This window comes from Cetorhinus maximus, chromosome 1 (genome assembly GCF_964194155.1).
Source record: "Cetorhinus maximus chromosome 1, sCetMax3.hap1.1, whole genome shotgun sequence".
In the NCBI taxonomy this organism is placed as follows: domain Eukaryota; kingdom Metazoa; phylum Chordata; class Chondrichthyes; order Lamniformes; family Cetorhinidae; genus Cetorhinus; species Cetorhinus maximus.
The window spans coordinates 10,503,001-10,515,653 of record NC_135879.1 but is presented as its reverse complement, the minus strand read 5'-3'; the positions used below and the strand labels follow the sequence as shown (position 1 = coordinate 10,515,653).

At 44.1% G+C, this 12,653-nt stretch overlaps 1 protein-coding gene across 1 annotated transcript in view; it reads right to left on the bottom strand.

The window, feature by feature from the left end:
* LOC144667999 (putative E3 ubiquitin-protein ligase HERC3) overlaps nt 1-12,653 on the bottom strand; it is a 66,797-nt gene that overhangs the window by 52,794 nt on the left and 1,350 nt on the right. The window contains exons 2-5 of the mRNA XM_078529738.1: nt 11,108-11,264; nt 8,793-8,869; nt 5,589-5,810; nt 383-474 (exon numbers count right to left, since the gene is read on the bottom strand). Coding sequence (XP_078385864.1) covers nt 383-474; nt 5,589-5,810; nt 8,793-8,869; nt 11,108-11,264 — 548 coding nt within the window. The remainder of the gene's footprint in view (nt 1-382; nt 475-5,588; nt 5,811-8,792; nt 8,870-11,107; nt 11,265-12,653) is intronic.

Genomic DNA, 12,653 nt, shown 5'->3' with positions numbered 1-12,653 from the left:
GAAGCAGCGCAGTCAGAAAATATACCCCAAGGTCTGTAATCGTAAATGAAATACTGTATATATTTGCCCTATAGTAACAGATTGAAGTTCTAACTTTGCGCTAATCCATATGTAATAACTAAAGGTTAGTCCGTCCATCTTCTCTAGGCCTGGACTTAACTCAAGACTCACACATGGGATTCATGAGCCACTTACAAGGGACAAGGAGCTGAGGTGGTTCCCCATTGTCAACCCACAATTTTTATCACTGGACTATTTTATCCTAGATAGGCTGCAACCAAGGCTAAAGGGTCCTCAATTGACATTTACAACGTGGAGATATCCCACACCTGAACAAGGCAAAATAACTGAGATTTTAATTTCAAATTCCTCCTGAACAAACCTTTGTCAGAACAGCCGTGTGCTCTTCTCCACAAGAGATATGGATGGTCTTCTTACACTCTAACTGCTTCACATAGTTGGGCTTATCTCTATCTGTAAGAAGGATTGAAAGAGCGATTAATTCACATTCCTTCTCCTATTTCCAAAGTATTAACCTGTTCTAAGGCATTTTGGACAAAAGATACCTGACTGGATTAACTGCAAAGGTTCCAAATAAAAGCTGTTAAATGGGTCAGAATAAAATGTTCCTCTCTGTTGTATTGCACAAACACTGAGTGCACATGATATGGTTGTCAAATTTTGTCCCCAAATTCTGTAAACACTCGTAGAGGCTGCCCGTGTTCAGGAATGATGTGGGGGAGTATTCGATTGAATTTGAAAAAAACAAGCTGAGAATAAATGGCTGGTCTGCATGTGACTCTAGAGCTGAAGTAAATGGGAGGGATGAGGACAACTGAGGAGACAACAATGCTCCAATTTTTTGAAGTGAACATTCAGAGCAAAGACTTTGAAGAGCTCATCCGGAAGACCAACGTTTTCTGAAGTTTGTGTGGACTTGGTTGGAGGAATTTGGCAAGCTTCAGATGAGCATTCAGAATGAAAATGGTCGGAGGAATGGACACTGTTACTGTTGCTGCCACTGAACAGGGATTTTTTTTTTTTATTCATTCATGGGATGTGGGCGTCATTGACTAGGCCAGCATTATTGCCCATCCCTAATTGCCTTTGTTCAGAGGGCATTTAAGAGTCAACTACATCGCTGTAGGTATGGAGTGGAGTCACATGTAGGCCAGACAAGGTAAGGACAGCAGATCTCCTTCCCTAAAGGACATTAGTGAACCAGCTGGGCTTTTTAAAACAATCAGCAATGGTTTCATGCTTATCATTGGACTTTTAACTCCAGATTTTTTTAAATTAAATTCAAATTCTACCATCTGCCATGGCTAGATTCGAACCCAGGTCCCCAGTGCATTACCCCGGGCCTCTGGATTACCAGTCCAGCAACAACGTCACTACGCCATTGTCTCCCATTGAAATCAGGAAAACCCCACTGCCAGTGCATGCTCGGTACCTCCAACCGCTTATGTCATCATCGTGCACCTTGAAACCTCAGCTCCTGCTCACTGCCCGCTGCCTCATACCCACTGTCCCCTCCCTTCACTGCTTCTTCCACTCCCTCCTGCTTATTTCACAGCCTCTCGCCACTGGCTTGCTTCCTCCTGCTCCCTCACACTTTGCTCCTGCTCCTTTCATCTCTTAACTGCCCCCTCCCATGGCCTCTTGTTGTTCCCTTCACTTCTTCTTTCCACTCTTTCCCTTTCCACTCCCCACTGTCCATTCTGGACGCGAGCCAGCGGTGAGGGGAGCAGCGATGGGCAACGGACAAAGCAGGAGCAAAGTGGGGATGCGGGGAAGCACCGAGGGGAATGGCAGTGGGCCTCAGGGAAAGCAGGGGAAGGTGGGGATCTAGCAAGGGGTGTGATGATCCATGGGGGCTCTGAGGAAGCAGTGATGGGCCTCGGGGGAGGCAGGAGGGGGTGCAAGGAAGCTATGGGGGCCATGGGGTGAATGAGAAGAAATAGCAAGAGGCTGTGAGGCAGGTGAACCAGAACAGCATTGTTTTCCTTTCTGTCTTTAACTGATTCCTGGGATGAAGCGGTTATCTTATGAGGAAAGGTTGGATAGGCTGGGCCTATACCCATTGACGTTTAGAAAAATTGGAGGTGATCTTATTGAGATGTATAAGGTCCTGAGGGGACTTGACAGACGCTGAGAGGATGTTTCCTCTTGTGGTGGGGGGGTTGGGGGGGGTGGTTATGGGATGCAGTTTAGAAATTAGGAGTCTCCCATTTAAGATACAGAGAAATGTTTTCTCTCAGGGGTCAATAGTCTGTGGAATTCCCTTCCCCAAAGAGCAGTGGTGTATACTCAAGGCTGAGTTGACAGATATTTGATCAACAAGGGGGTCAAGGGTTACGGGGGTCAGGCAGGAAAGTGGATTTGAGGCCACAATCGGATTAGCCATGATCTTATTGAAGGGCGGAGCAGAATTGAGGGGCCAAATGGCCTACTTCTGCTCCTAATTCTTGTGTTTGTTCAATCTTCACCATCTTTAATGCAGGCAGCTGCCTGGGGCATTGCTGCCGGTGACATCACAGGGACTGGTACGGCATCTGCACATGTGCAGGAAGTGCTCCCCCTAGTGTTACGGCACAAATAAACTCAGCCCCGAGCTGTTGCACTGGACAGGTCTGAAATCTTAATTGTTGCCCAATGGAGATCTGAGCCCAAATGCTCATTGAACACCACATGTTGGTCCATCCTCTGTTGAGGATGGTTGAAAGTTGTCTGAATGAGACTGGAGCAGATTGGCCTGTTCTGGGCCTTGATTTTGTAAATCAACATCTCTTTCTCAATGTTGTCAAGCCACAGCTTCAGGAGACAACATTTCCTTTTGTTCTATTGAGTTGTCCAACAACCTGATGAGTGGAACTTTCTACTCTAAGGCTTTATGACCAAAAGTGGGCAGATTGCCTTGAGGATCCTTCCCATTAACTTGAGGAATCAAATCATTGCTGCCACATGACTCAAAGCTCCAGCAACATTTCACTCACTTTCTGGTCACCAGCCTTCAGCGGTGATTGAGTCGCACCTCAGAACTATTGTTCTAATTTTAATAATAGGTTAGTTTTGTTTCCATTCCTTCCAAGTGATACTTAAATCTGTGAAAACGTCCCATGTTATCATTGGGGAGAATTGGGGGGGGGGTTGTGCGGGGGCAGGCGCGAACTCGATTGGTGCCCCCGATCGGGTCCGCGCCGCCATTTTAAGTAATTGGCCTGCCCAATGTGACGCACACCCGGAAGCGCTGAGCGCTCCCTGTGCAGGCGGGGGGAGGGGTGGGGTGGGGGTGCAGAGGTGCCTCAGGGAGATTAGTTTAAGTTTCAAAAATTTAAACAAAGAAAATGAAAAATTTTAGGACATGTCCCCTCATGTGTCAGTGTCACATGAGCTGGGCCATGTCAATGAACATTAATGGAAAAATTTATTAAATTCATAAACCCTTCATGAAACCTCATCCCGCCCGTGGATAAGGTTCCACGAGAAATGCAAAGGCCGCCTGGGCTCTTCGCCTGCCCCCCCCAACCTTAAGGTTGGACGGGCAGCTCAGTTTATTAGCTTAATTGATTTTTAAATGGCCTTTATAGGCCTTTGACAGGTCGGTGGTCGTGCAGCCGAATCGGCTGTGCGTCCGCCGAACTGAAAATCTAAATGAGGCGCAGTGATGTCAGGACGCCCGCCCAATGTCACCGCGCGTCATTTTGCGCCTTGCCAAGCGGGCGCCGCCCCCACTCACCGAGCCGAAAATCCAGGCCATCATTTCTTCATTTTTTTTGAGCAACTATTAGCAAAGGTTGCCAAGAATCCCAAGAATGCTCAAAGCTCTCAATCAAATGGTGAAATTTGTCAACGTCCCTTTCCAAGATTTTAGGCTCTTAAGCAGAAAACGAAGGGCTTCTCCTTGGATTTTCTGGTAATGTTCAAAAGCACTTATTGAGTTTCTGTTTCAGTTCAACATTGATCAATGAACCAGATAGGAAGACAATACTGATTTAAGCTGGTGATGTTCGAGAATATATCCAACCAGATTTTACGGTTGTAATAACCAAGAAACTGTCAGCATGAAACACTGCGAAATTTCTTCTGGTGTCTGCACATGACCCGATCAACCCGGAAATCCAGAGGTAGCTGTCAGTGATTCCCCATTCCTCCACAGCTGGAGTCCTTGCAGGTGGAAATCAATTGAAAAAATCACCTGCCTGAGTTTTTCAGATGGCAGGGTCTCGCTTCCCACCATCCACAGAGTTGGCAGGGAACCCATCCCCGCCCACTCCAAGTGCCCCACAGCCATTTCGCGCTCGAATGAGCGTCAAGTGGCCGCAGGCAGGACTAGCGCCCCTCCCTTGGGAGCCTAAGAGAGCGGCCGGCCAATCCGATTGGCTTGCAGCTCTCCAGTCCCTGCAGTGGACAGAAGAAGAAATGCAGGGGCCAAGGTCCAGGCACCGGAGGCCCAGGTAAGTTCAAGGGTCCCAGGGCGGGAAGGGTAGGGAAGACCTGGGGGGGCAAAGCGGGTGATCAGGGGTCTCAGGGGAGTGGCTGGAAGGGGAGGGAGGTCCAGAGGCCACCAGACCTTAAGTGGGGGGGGGGGGTGCACCCAACTACAGAAAGCTGGCTTCTGATAGGGGCACCTCCCCACCGCACCCACCCCCCTTCCCACCCAAGATGTAACTGTTCTTTTCAGGGCTTCCCCCACGGAAGTTCAATCCTCCTCCCAGCCTAAAAATTGAGGCTGGGTGGGAAACGGTCCTTAAGTGGCCAATAATTGGCCACTTAAGGGCCTGAACTGGGGCAAGGATGGTCTTCCTGTCTGAGGCCTTGCCTGCCCCAGCATAAAGTGGCTGTGTGGTCAGGGCAGGCAGGAGCCTGGAGGGAATCCCATCCCTACAATTTCACACTCCCCCCCTCCCCCCACACCCCCACCCCGCCTGAAAACCCACCGGTGGGAGAGCACAAAATTCTGACCGCTGATCTGATGGGACTTTCCACTTTTTATGCGATTAGTTTCAGTGTAAAAGCTCTTGGAAAAAAATTAAGTCTTGTTGCATTAGGATTAACTGGATTTTTTAAAACAGTGGAGTAATCCAGAACTGCTGCTGAATAAACTCTCTGACCCTGCAAAACTAAATTTATATTTGTGGAATGTCAAATTTCCTCATTCCATGCAAAATTCCACAGATTTTTAAAATAAGTTTTAAAAAGTTTTGTTTAATACAGTTCAGCTTCTTCCAATGTCTATGTCCCAATCATTATTTTGCTTGTTACTTTGTGATTTTCTCTCCGTGAGAATTCTTCAAAGTGATTGGCTGCTAAGCCTGCTTGATGATGTTACTGTTACGGGACACCAATTGCTGGTGCCAGGATGAAGTTCACATCAGGAACCGTGAAATCCATGCTGCAAAGATCACTAAGTCATTTTGGGCAGATTTCTTTGAGGTCAATGGTGAGCGCCATCATTTCGCCATTGGCTATAAAACCTGGGCATTTGTTAAAGGGTTCTTTGGTTTTGGACAGCACGCAAAGCTTTGTTTGGAAATGGAAACAACAGAAAGGAAAGGGAGGGACAATATTGTTGTAAACACTCTTACCTTCTGTGTCCTGGAGCCCCAGCTGCCCGTGATTGTTTCTCCCCCAGCCGAACACGGCCCCCGAGAGAGACAGGGCGAAGCTGTGTTCTCCTCCTGCAGTGATCTGAGCCACTGGCATCTCAGTGAGAGATGTCACACACTGAGGGCTGTGCTGGGAGCCACCTTTCGTACCAAGGCCGAGCTGGCCATAAGTGTTCTGTCCCCAGGCAAAGAGTTTGCCATCTTTCAACAGAAGACAAATGAGAAAAAAAAATTACCTTTGGGTTCTAGTAAGTCTTGTAGGATTAGGCTTTTCTTGCTTAATTATAGCACTGTTAGAACTTGGTTCTCATGTCCTTAAGCATATCTGTTAAATTTGTATTCTGAATGTAACAGCAAGGCATGACAGTTAAGTTTAGCTAAACTAAGTGTTGTATACGTTTTATTAAATGTCGAGAAGCGATGTAAAGTGGTTGATCCAGTTAATGTAAAACTTAACTGAAATGCTTTAAATTATGAACAGCCTCAGGGAAACTTCTGACCCTTTGTCCAGCAAAAGACTGTAAAATCTACTCTGTAAAGAACTGTAAAAGCCAGCAATGCACATATTGACCCTTTTAAGCTGCCAGTGTTAGACGAATGACCAGGGGGCCACAGCAACAGGAGGTGTGACCTTTTGGTCTAAGAGCCGTGAAAGACAAAGACATGAGTTGTATAGAGTTAACTGTATCAAGAAGTGTGAGACTGTAAGGTCCCTGCCAGCAGCAAAGACAGGGACCATATATTAAGCGGTCAGGAGAGTCTTGAGATACATTCCAACTCAAGGTATAGTGTCGAACAATGAGGTAATTACCGACCAATCAAGTAGCTAAGAAAGGAGTTTTACCTAATACAGAACAGAGTCTGGGCTGGAAAATTGTATAAAGTAAGAATTTTAAAGGCAACTAAGAGCACATCATCATCGCAAAGAAGGGAAGACAGAAGATAGACTTCAATCAAGAGATGAAATGCCACAGTTAGCCAGAGGTTGAGGACTGTGTTCCAAAGTGAACGTGACTGCTAACTACTCCCCTCTGCTAAGTATCACAATTTTGTGCTTATTGTGGTAAACTTAATGAAGACTTTAAAGTCTGTAAAAACACCCTCATACCCAATGTGGGTTTGTAGCTAGTCTGGGCTGAAATGTCCCTTTTGGATTAGCTCTCCCAATTTAGTCTGTAATTGTAGCTGACACAGGTCTTACAATTAAATTAAAGCAAACGCCAGATCTTGCACCATATTCTAAGCTTGAAATGATTGGGTTTCACTATTACAAGAAAACTGAGAAACAGGAAAACTGTTTTCTACTTTAGGCCATTTTCTATAAAGTACTGAATATGAATAATGTTCAGGGCATTAAACAGTTAGTTATAAATGACCAACAGACCAATTCTCCTGCACTCCATATACCTCAGTATAAATTGTTCCACTCAGTGGTGTTGTACCCAGCTTTGAATCTGAAGGTGAAGGTTTTGAGCCCCACACCTGACAGCCCTGGTAAATGGAGCCTGGAATATGGTCTCTAAATATGGCCTTGGACTCCAAATGTAGTGGCCACGCGCTCAGTGATACTATTCTTTGAGTCAGAAAGTATTGAGTTTGGACCCTACTCCAGAAGCCCTGGCAAGCAGAGACCAGAGCACTAGCTCTGAATAGTGGCCTGGCAGGGTACGAGTGTTTGATAGTTGTGTGTGACAACATCCCATAGTAAAGAGTAGATGGGACTTTTTATTCTTTGTTGCTGCCCACCCGGGAGAAGATCAAAAACAATGGGGAAAGCAATGGGAAACCACCTCAGCTACTCTTCCCACATGTGTGGCTCAAGAATTAAGTGTGCGGGGCTTGAGTTAGCACCTAGGGAAGAACGCAAGGGACTGACTGACGGACACTGCTCCGGACTTTCTCCTGTTAAATAGTTTTGACAGAAGAGTAATATCAGTCCTTTGTCTGATTGTGAGTTCAAATCCCAACTTGGCAGTTTCAGAATTTGAATTCAGTTTTAAAAAAAAACTGGAAATATAAATCTTTCCCTCTGAAGCTGGACCAGCAAGGCACTCAATGGTGTCAAACTGTTAGATCAAGGTAACTGAGGATGAGACTAGACAGCCATGCCCACACCCAGAGAATAGAAAAAAAAGTTAGCTGAAACTTTTCAAGTTGAAGGTACAAAGGCAAAATGTTTGGGTGCATTGTTTTGTGTGAAATATTTATAAAAAGGCTTGCATTCATATAGCACCTTCCATGACCACAGAATGGACCAAGGTGCGTAGAGTCAATGACGTATTTTTTTAAATATATTCATGGGATGTGGGCTTCGGTGGCTGGGCCAGCATTTATTGCCCATCCCTAGTTGCCCTTGAGAAGGTGGTGGTGAGCTGCCTTCTTGAACCGCTGCAGTCCCTGTGGTGTAACGTAGTCCCCGTTGTAACGTAGAAAAAGCGACAGCCAATTTGCACATATTTAATCTGTTTTCCTTGTAGGCTCTCAGTTTTACTACCTAAGTATTGCAATAACAGTCCTACTAATAATACCATGTGCAGGCGAGCTGATAGGATCACAGCATACTAACTTGGGAAAACAAATCTGTTTTTGTAATGATGATTGTAGGATGAATATTGGGCAAGATACCAAGAATAACTCCCCTGCTAAATAGTGTCATGGGATCTTTTATGTCCACCTGAGTGGGCAGACAGGACCTTGGTTTAACATTTCATTCAAAAGACAGCAACTCCAGCCTCCTTTAGTAACAGCTTTAATTTCCTTGCACACAAATCCAGGAGTGGGACTTGAACCCACAACTGCCTATATCAGATGCAAAGATACAATGAACTGAGCCACAGCTGAGGTAACTGATTAGGTAAAAGAATTATCCAGTGATGTGGGGGTGACGGGGGTTGAGCATGAACAAAAACTAACCATAGATTCCTGCTCCTTCTCAGTTTCTAACTGAGATAAATCAGGTAAATATTAAACAGCAGAACAGTATTTAATTTTATGTCAGATTGTCTTGCCCTTTGCTGCACCTGGCGTACATACAACCATCCCGATATCAATCACGAATGTGCCAGCCATGTTACAAATGATGCTAAACTCAGACCTGGTTCATCACTGGACTAAGTGTACAGTTTCTTCATTTTAATCTGCTTTTGATAAGTTACAACAAGTATGTTTTAGTTTAATTTTTACCTTTGGACAGTGCCAGTGAGTGATCGCTTCCGCAGGCAACTTGAATTATTTTTCTGTCACGCAAACTCTTAAGTAACCTAAAAATAAGTAAAACATAGACATAATGATGCACCATTTCTAAATCTTCCTCAGGAATATATCTCATCTGTTTCATTTCATGAGAGGCTATGTTTTTTTTTAATGAAAGTTAGAGCATGCCATCACTGGGCTTTAATATGTAACTGTACGCTGGTAGATTTTCTGTTGTCCTTGTGTCTCTGTATGAGCACAGGGAGCAAACACAAAGCCTACAGGACAGTATAGTTTATCAGTTATATCACTCAATAAACAATTGCCGAGTCCACCTAAGTGTGTTAGTGAGTCAGCCTGGGTTCAGCTAGTAGCACTCTTGTCAACTGATTCATAAAGTTGTAAGTTCAAGTCCCTCTCCAAAGACTTCAGCACATAATCAACACTGGCACTTCAGTGCAGTGCTGACACATAGGAGGCAGGGAATGTTTGGTAACAAAGACCTCTGCAAGTCAACAAAAGTCCTGGTGTACAGAACAGTTGTCAACACACTGTGCTGCAGTGAGACCTGGATTGTGTATCGGTGACACATAAGAACATAGAGAAATTCCATCAGTAATGCTTCTGCCGAATCCATGGCAGGACTGTTGAACAAACACTTGTGTCCTTCTTGAAGCCAGCTCTACAAGCAATCAGGCAAAACTCCTGGAAAATCAACTTTAATGGACCGGATGGACGAAAACGAACTCCCCCATCAGGTCCTGTTCTCCCAACTCTCAAATAGCCAATCTTCCAGGGGAGGACAAAGAAACCATTTCAAAGATGCTCTGAAGCTCTCCTTGAAATATGGCAGCTTGACATTAAAGACTGGGAGCAGCTTGCTACCAATGGTTTAGAATGGCAACAACAACCTTGTCTTTCAATTTGCAACACATTTTTGAGTCACGATATCTTAATGATAAGGTGGAGTGGTGGCAGAGAAGGAAAGAAAAGGAAACTAATCTTGAACTTGTTATGGCACAGTGGATGGTAAATGCTAAACTGCTTAAATCCCAGGGGGAAGCTTGAAACAGTTGCCACAACTGTTTTGCAATTTGTATTTTATTTCAAGACGCGTGCCTTGAATTCAGTAGGAAAAGTCTGCTGACACTTAAGAGGTTTTTTTTAACCAAAACTAAATTAAACACATATTAATAGAAGAAAGGATTTTAAGCACATGCATAGGTCTACAAGTTACTATTATAATAACACCTAACTCCCCTAATTAATCTGACCCCCAGTTACACCCCCGTTAAGGCAATCATAAAACAAAATAGATTTCAACAGACCCAGGGAAAGCACACAATACCCTGCACAGTGATATTCAAAGTGAATGTCCTTAGCTTCAGTTCCTGTAGGCAGCAACTTGATGCATCGAGGCTGGAGGCTTTTCACACTTGTGTTAGAGGTTAGAATGCCTTCCGCCTTACACATAACCTCACCCCCTTTATACATGTTTCTTTCTTTTCAATGTAAATTCCATTGTTCCATTTGCAACTTTACTTTTCTCATAATATAAATCTTTCATAGTATTCATATTATCAGTAATCTTTGGGAAAAATAAACACACTGTTTGGCTTAGTTTCTTATGGCTAGGTGTAACATCCTACTATTTCTTTGAAATTCAAGCTAACCTACTTTATCTAAAAATGCAATGTTCCTCACACCTCACATTCTAAAACTTCAGCCATGTTTACGTATTTAGCATTTCAAACCTAGCTTCCTTTTTGATAACTCAAAAGCTCCAGGCCAGTTGCCTCCAATTAAATCCCCCCCACACACACATCCACACAGAGAAACTAATCCAAACCCCACTATTAACCTCCCGTTACAATAAATCACAATAATATTATGAAAATTGTTATATTTTCATGACACACTCAGGATCCCACTACCTCATGGGGCATCCTGCCCCACGTGCCTAAAGATCTCCAGGTTGATGAGTGGCCTGTTCAGTCACATAAAGACCAATGGCAGAAACTCATGACCTTGAGGAGACATCATCCTTGAATTTCAGGATAGCCGATGACAATGATGATGAAGGCAAAGCAGTACTGACAGAGTGCTGCACTGCCTTTTGAATGAGACATTACAATTTTGACAACTTTTTCCTTACACCTATTGGCAATCTAAGGGCTAAATTCTAGTATTACTTTGCCATCTTCTAACATGGACAGCAACTCAATTTACAACACAATAGCGCAGAACTAAACAAAAACATCAATTATTTTAAACTTAAATTCCACCAGGAATAAATTAGCGCTTACTGTGGTTTCATTATGGAGAACTCTTTTGTTTTAGCTGCAGTTTCCTTTGATTTAACTTCACTGTGAAAAACAGCTCCTGCTTCAGATAGGAACAGGATGTGGGATGTTCCACTATCTGCAAAGTGGATTTTCTGCTCCTGGAGCTGAATAAACTGTCCTGCAGGGAAAGAATAAAAACAGAATATTAATATTTAAGGGTACAGTGGTTATGTGACTGGACTAATAATTCAGAGAATATGTGCTGAAATCCCACCATAGCAGCTTGAGAATTTGAATTCAGTTTTGAAAGCTCAACTGATTCACTAAAGTCCTTTAGAGAGAAGGAAACCTGCTGTTCTTAGCTATGCTGTATAAGTGACTCCAGTCCCACACCAATGTGGTTGACTCAGAAGTGACCCAGGAAGCCACTCAGTCACATCAAAACACGACATGAGGACCCACCAGTGGATTCGCAGGGCAACTAAGGATGCGCAATAAATGTCAGCCTTGCCAGTGATGCCCACATCCAGTAGCGAATATAAGCAAAAACTATGCAAACTATATGCCAACAAGTTAAATTCAAAGAGATAGTTATGTCTTACCATTGTCAATTTACTTGTAAATGGAGCTGTCACAACATTGGTCACTTCACTGGAATTATACTAAGGTTTAAAGGATTAGGTTATGAGGGCAGGTTCATTCGGTTTCAAGAGCCAGGCCATTTGGGAGTGAAATGAGGAAACACTTCTTAAACAAAGAATAGTGAATGTTGAGTCAATTAAAATTCCCAAGGCTGAGATTGATGAATTTTATTCGGTAAGGGTATTGAGGAATAGCTGAGTAAATGGAATTGAGGTATAGGCCAGCTGGGATCTAACTGAACGGCGGAACAGGTTTCAGGGGCTGGATGGTCTTCTCCTGTTCCGATGAATACACTCAGTGAAACCACTTGAAAATGCTGTTGGCCACTAACAGCAGTTTACACACTTGTAAACCCTAGTTTGAAAATTTCAACTCCCTCCTCTCCCGGCTGACTTGCGTTCATCGAGGCAAGAATGTTAGGAAAATTTGACTAGGAAATATATCACTGTTTCTTCACTGTTGCTGGGTCATAATCCTGGCACTCCCTTCCTAACAGCACTGTGGGCATACCTACACGGCAGGGGCTGCAGCAGTTCAAGAAGGCAGTTCACCACCACCTTCTCAAGGGCAATGAGGGATGGGCAATAAATGCTCACCCAGCCAGTGACACCCATATCCTATGAATGAAAAAAAGAAGCACTTTCTGGTTGAAATTCACCTTCTCCTCCCTTCCTTGGCAATTAAAATTGTTCCCCAAAATCCCTCAGGAACATGGGGACCTGTGTGCCTGGAGCTAGAAAGCTGTCAGCTGCTCCAGGAATGAGCCCTGGGGAATGTTATTGATGCCATCCAGACCTGACATGCCAATCTTAAAAAAGGACCCACGGGATTTAGGTATATCTCTTCGCCACCTGCTCCCTGGTGTAGGTTAATTTGCCAACTAGTCGTCTCCTAGATCTTGTTAATCTAGTAAATTTCCTGCAAA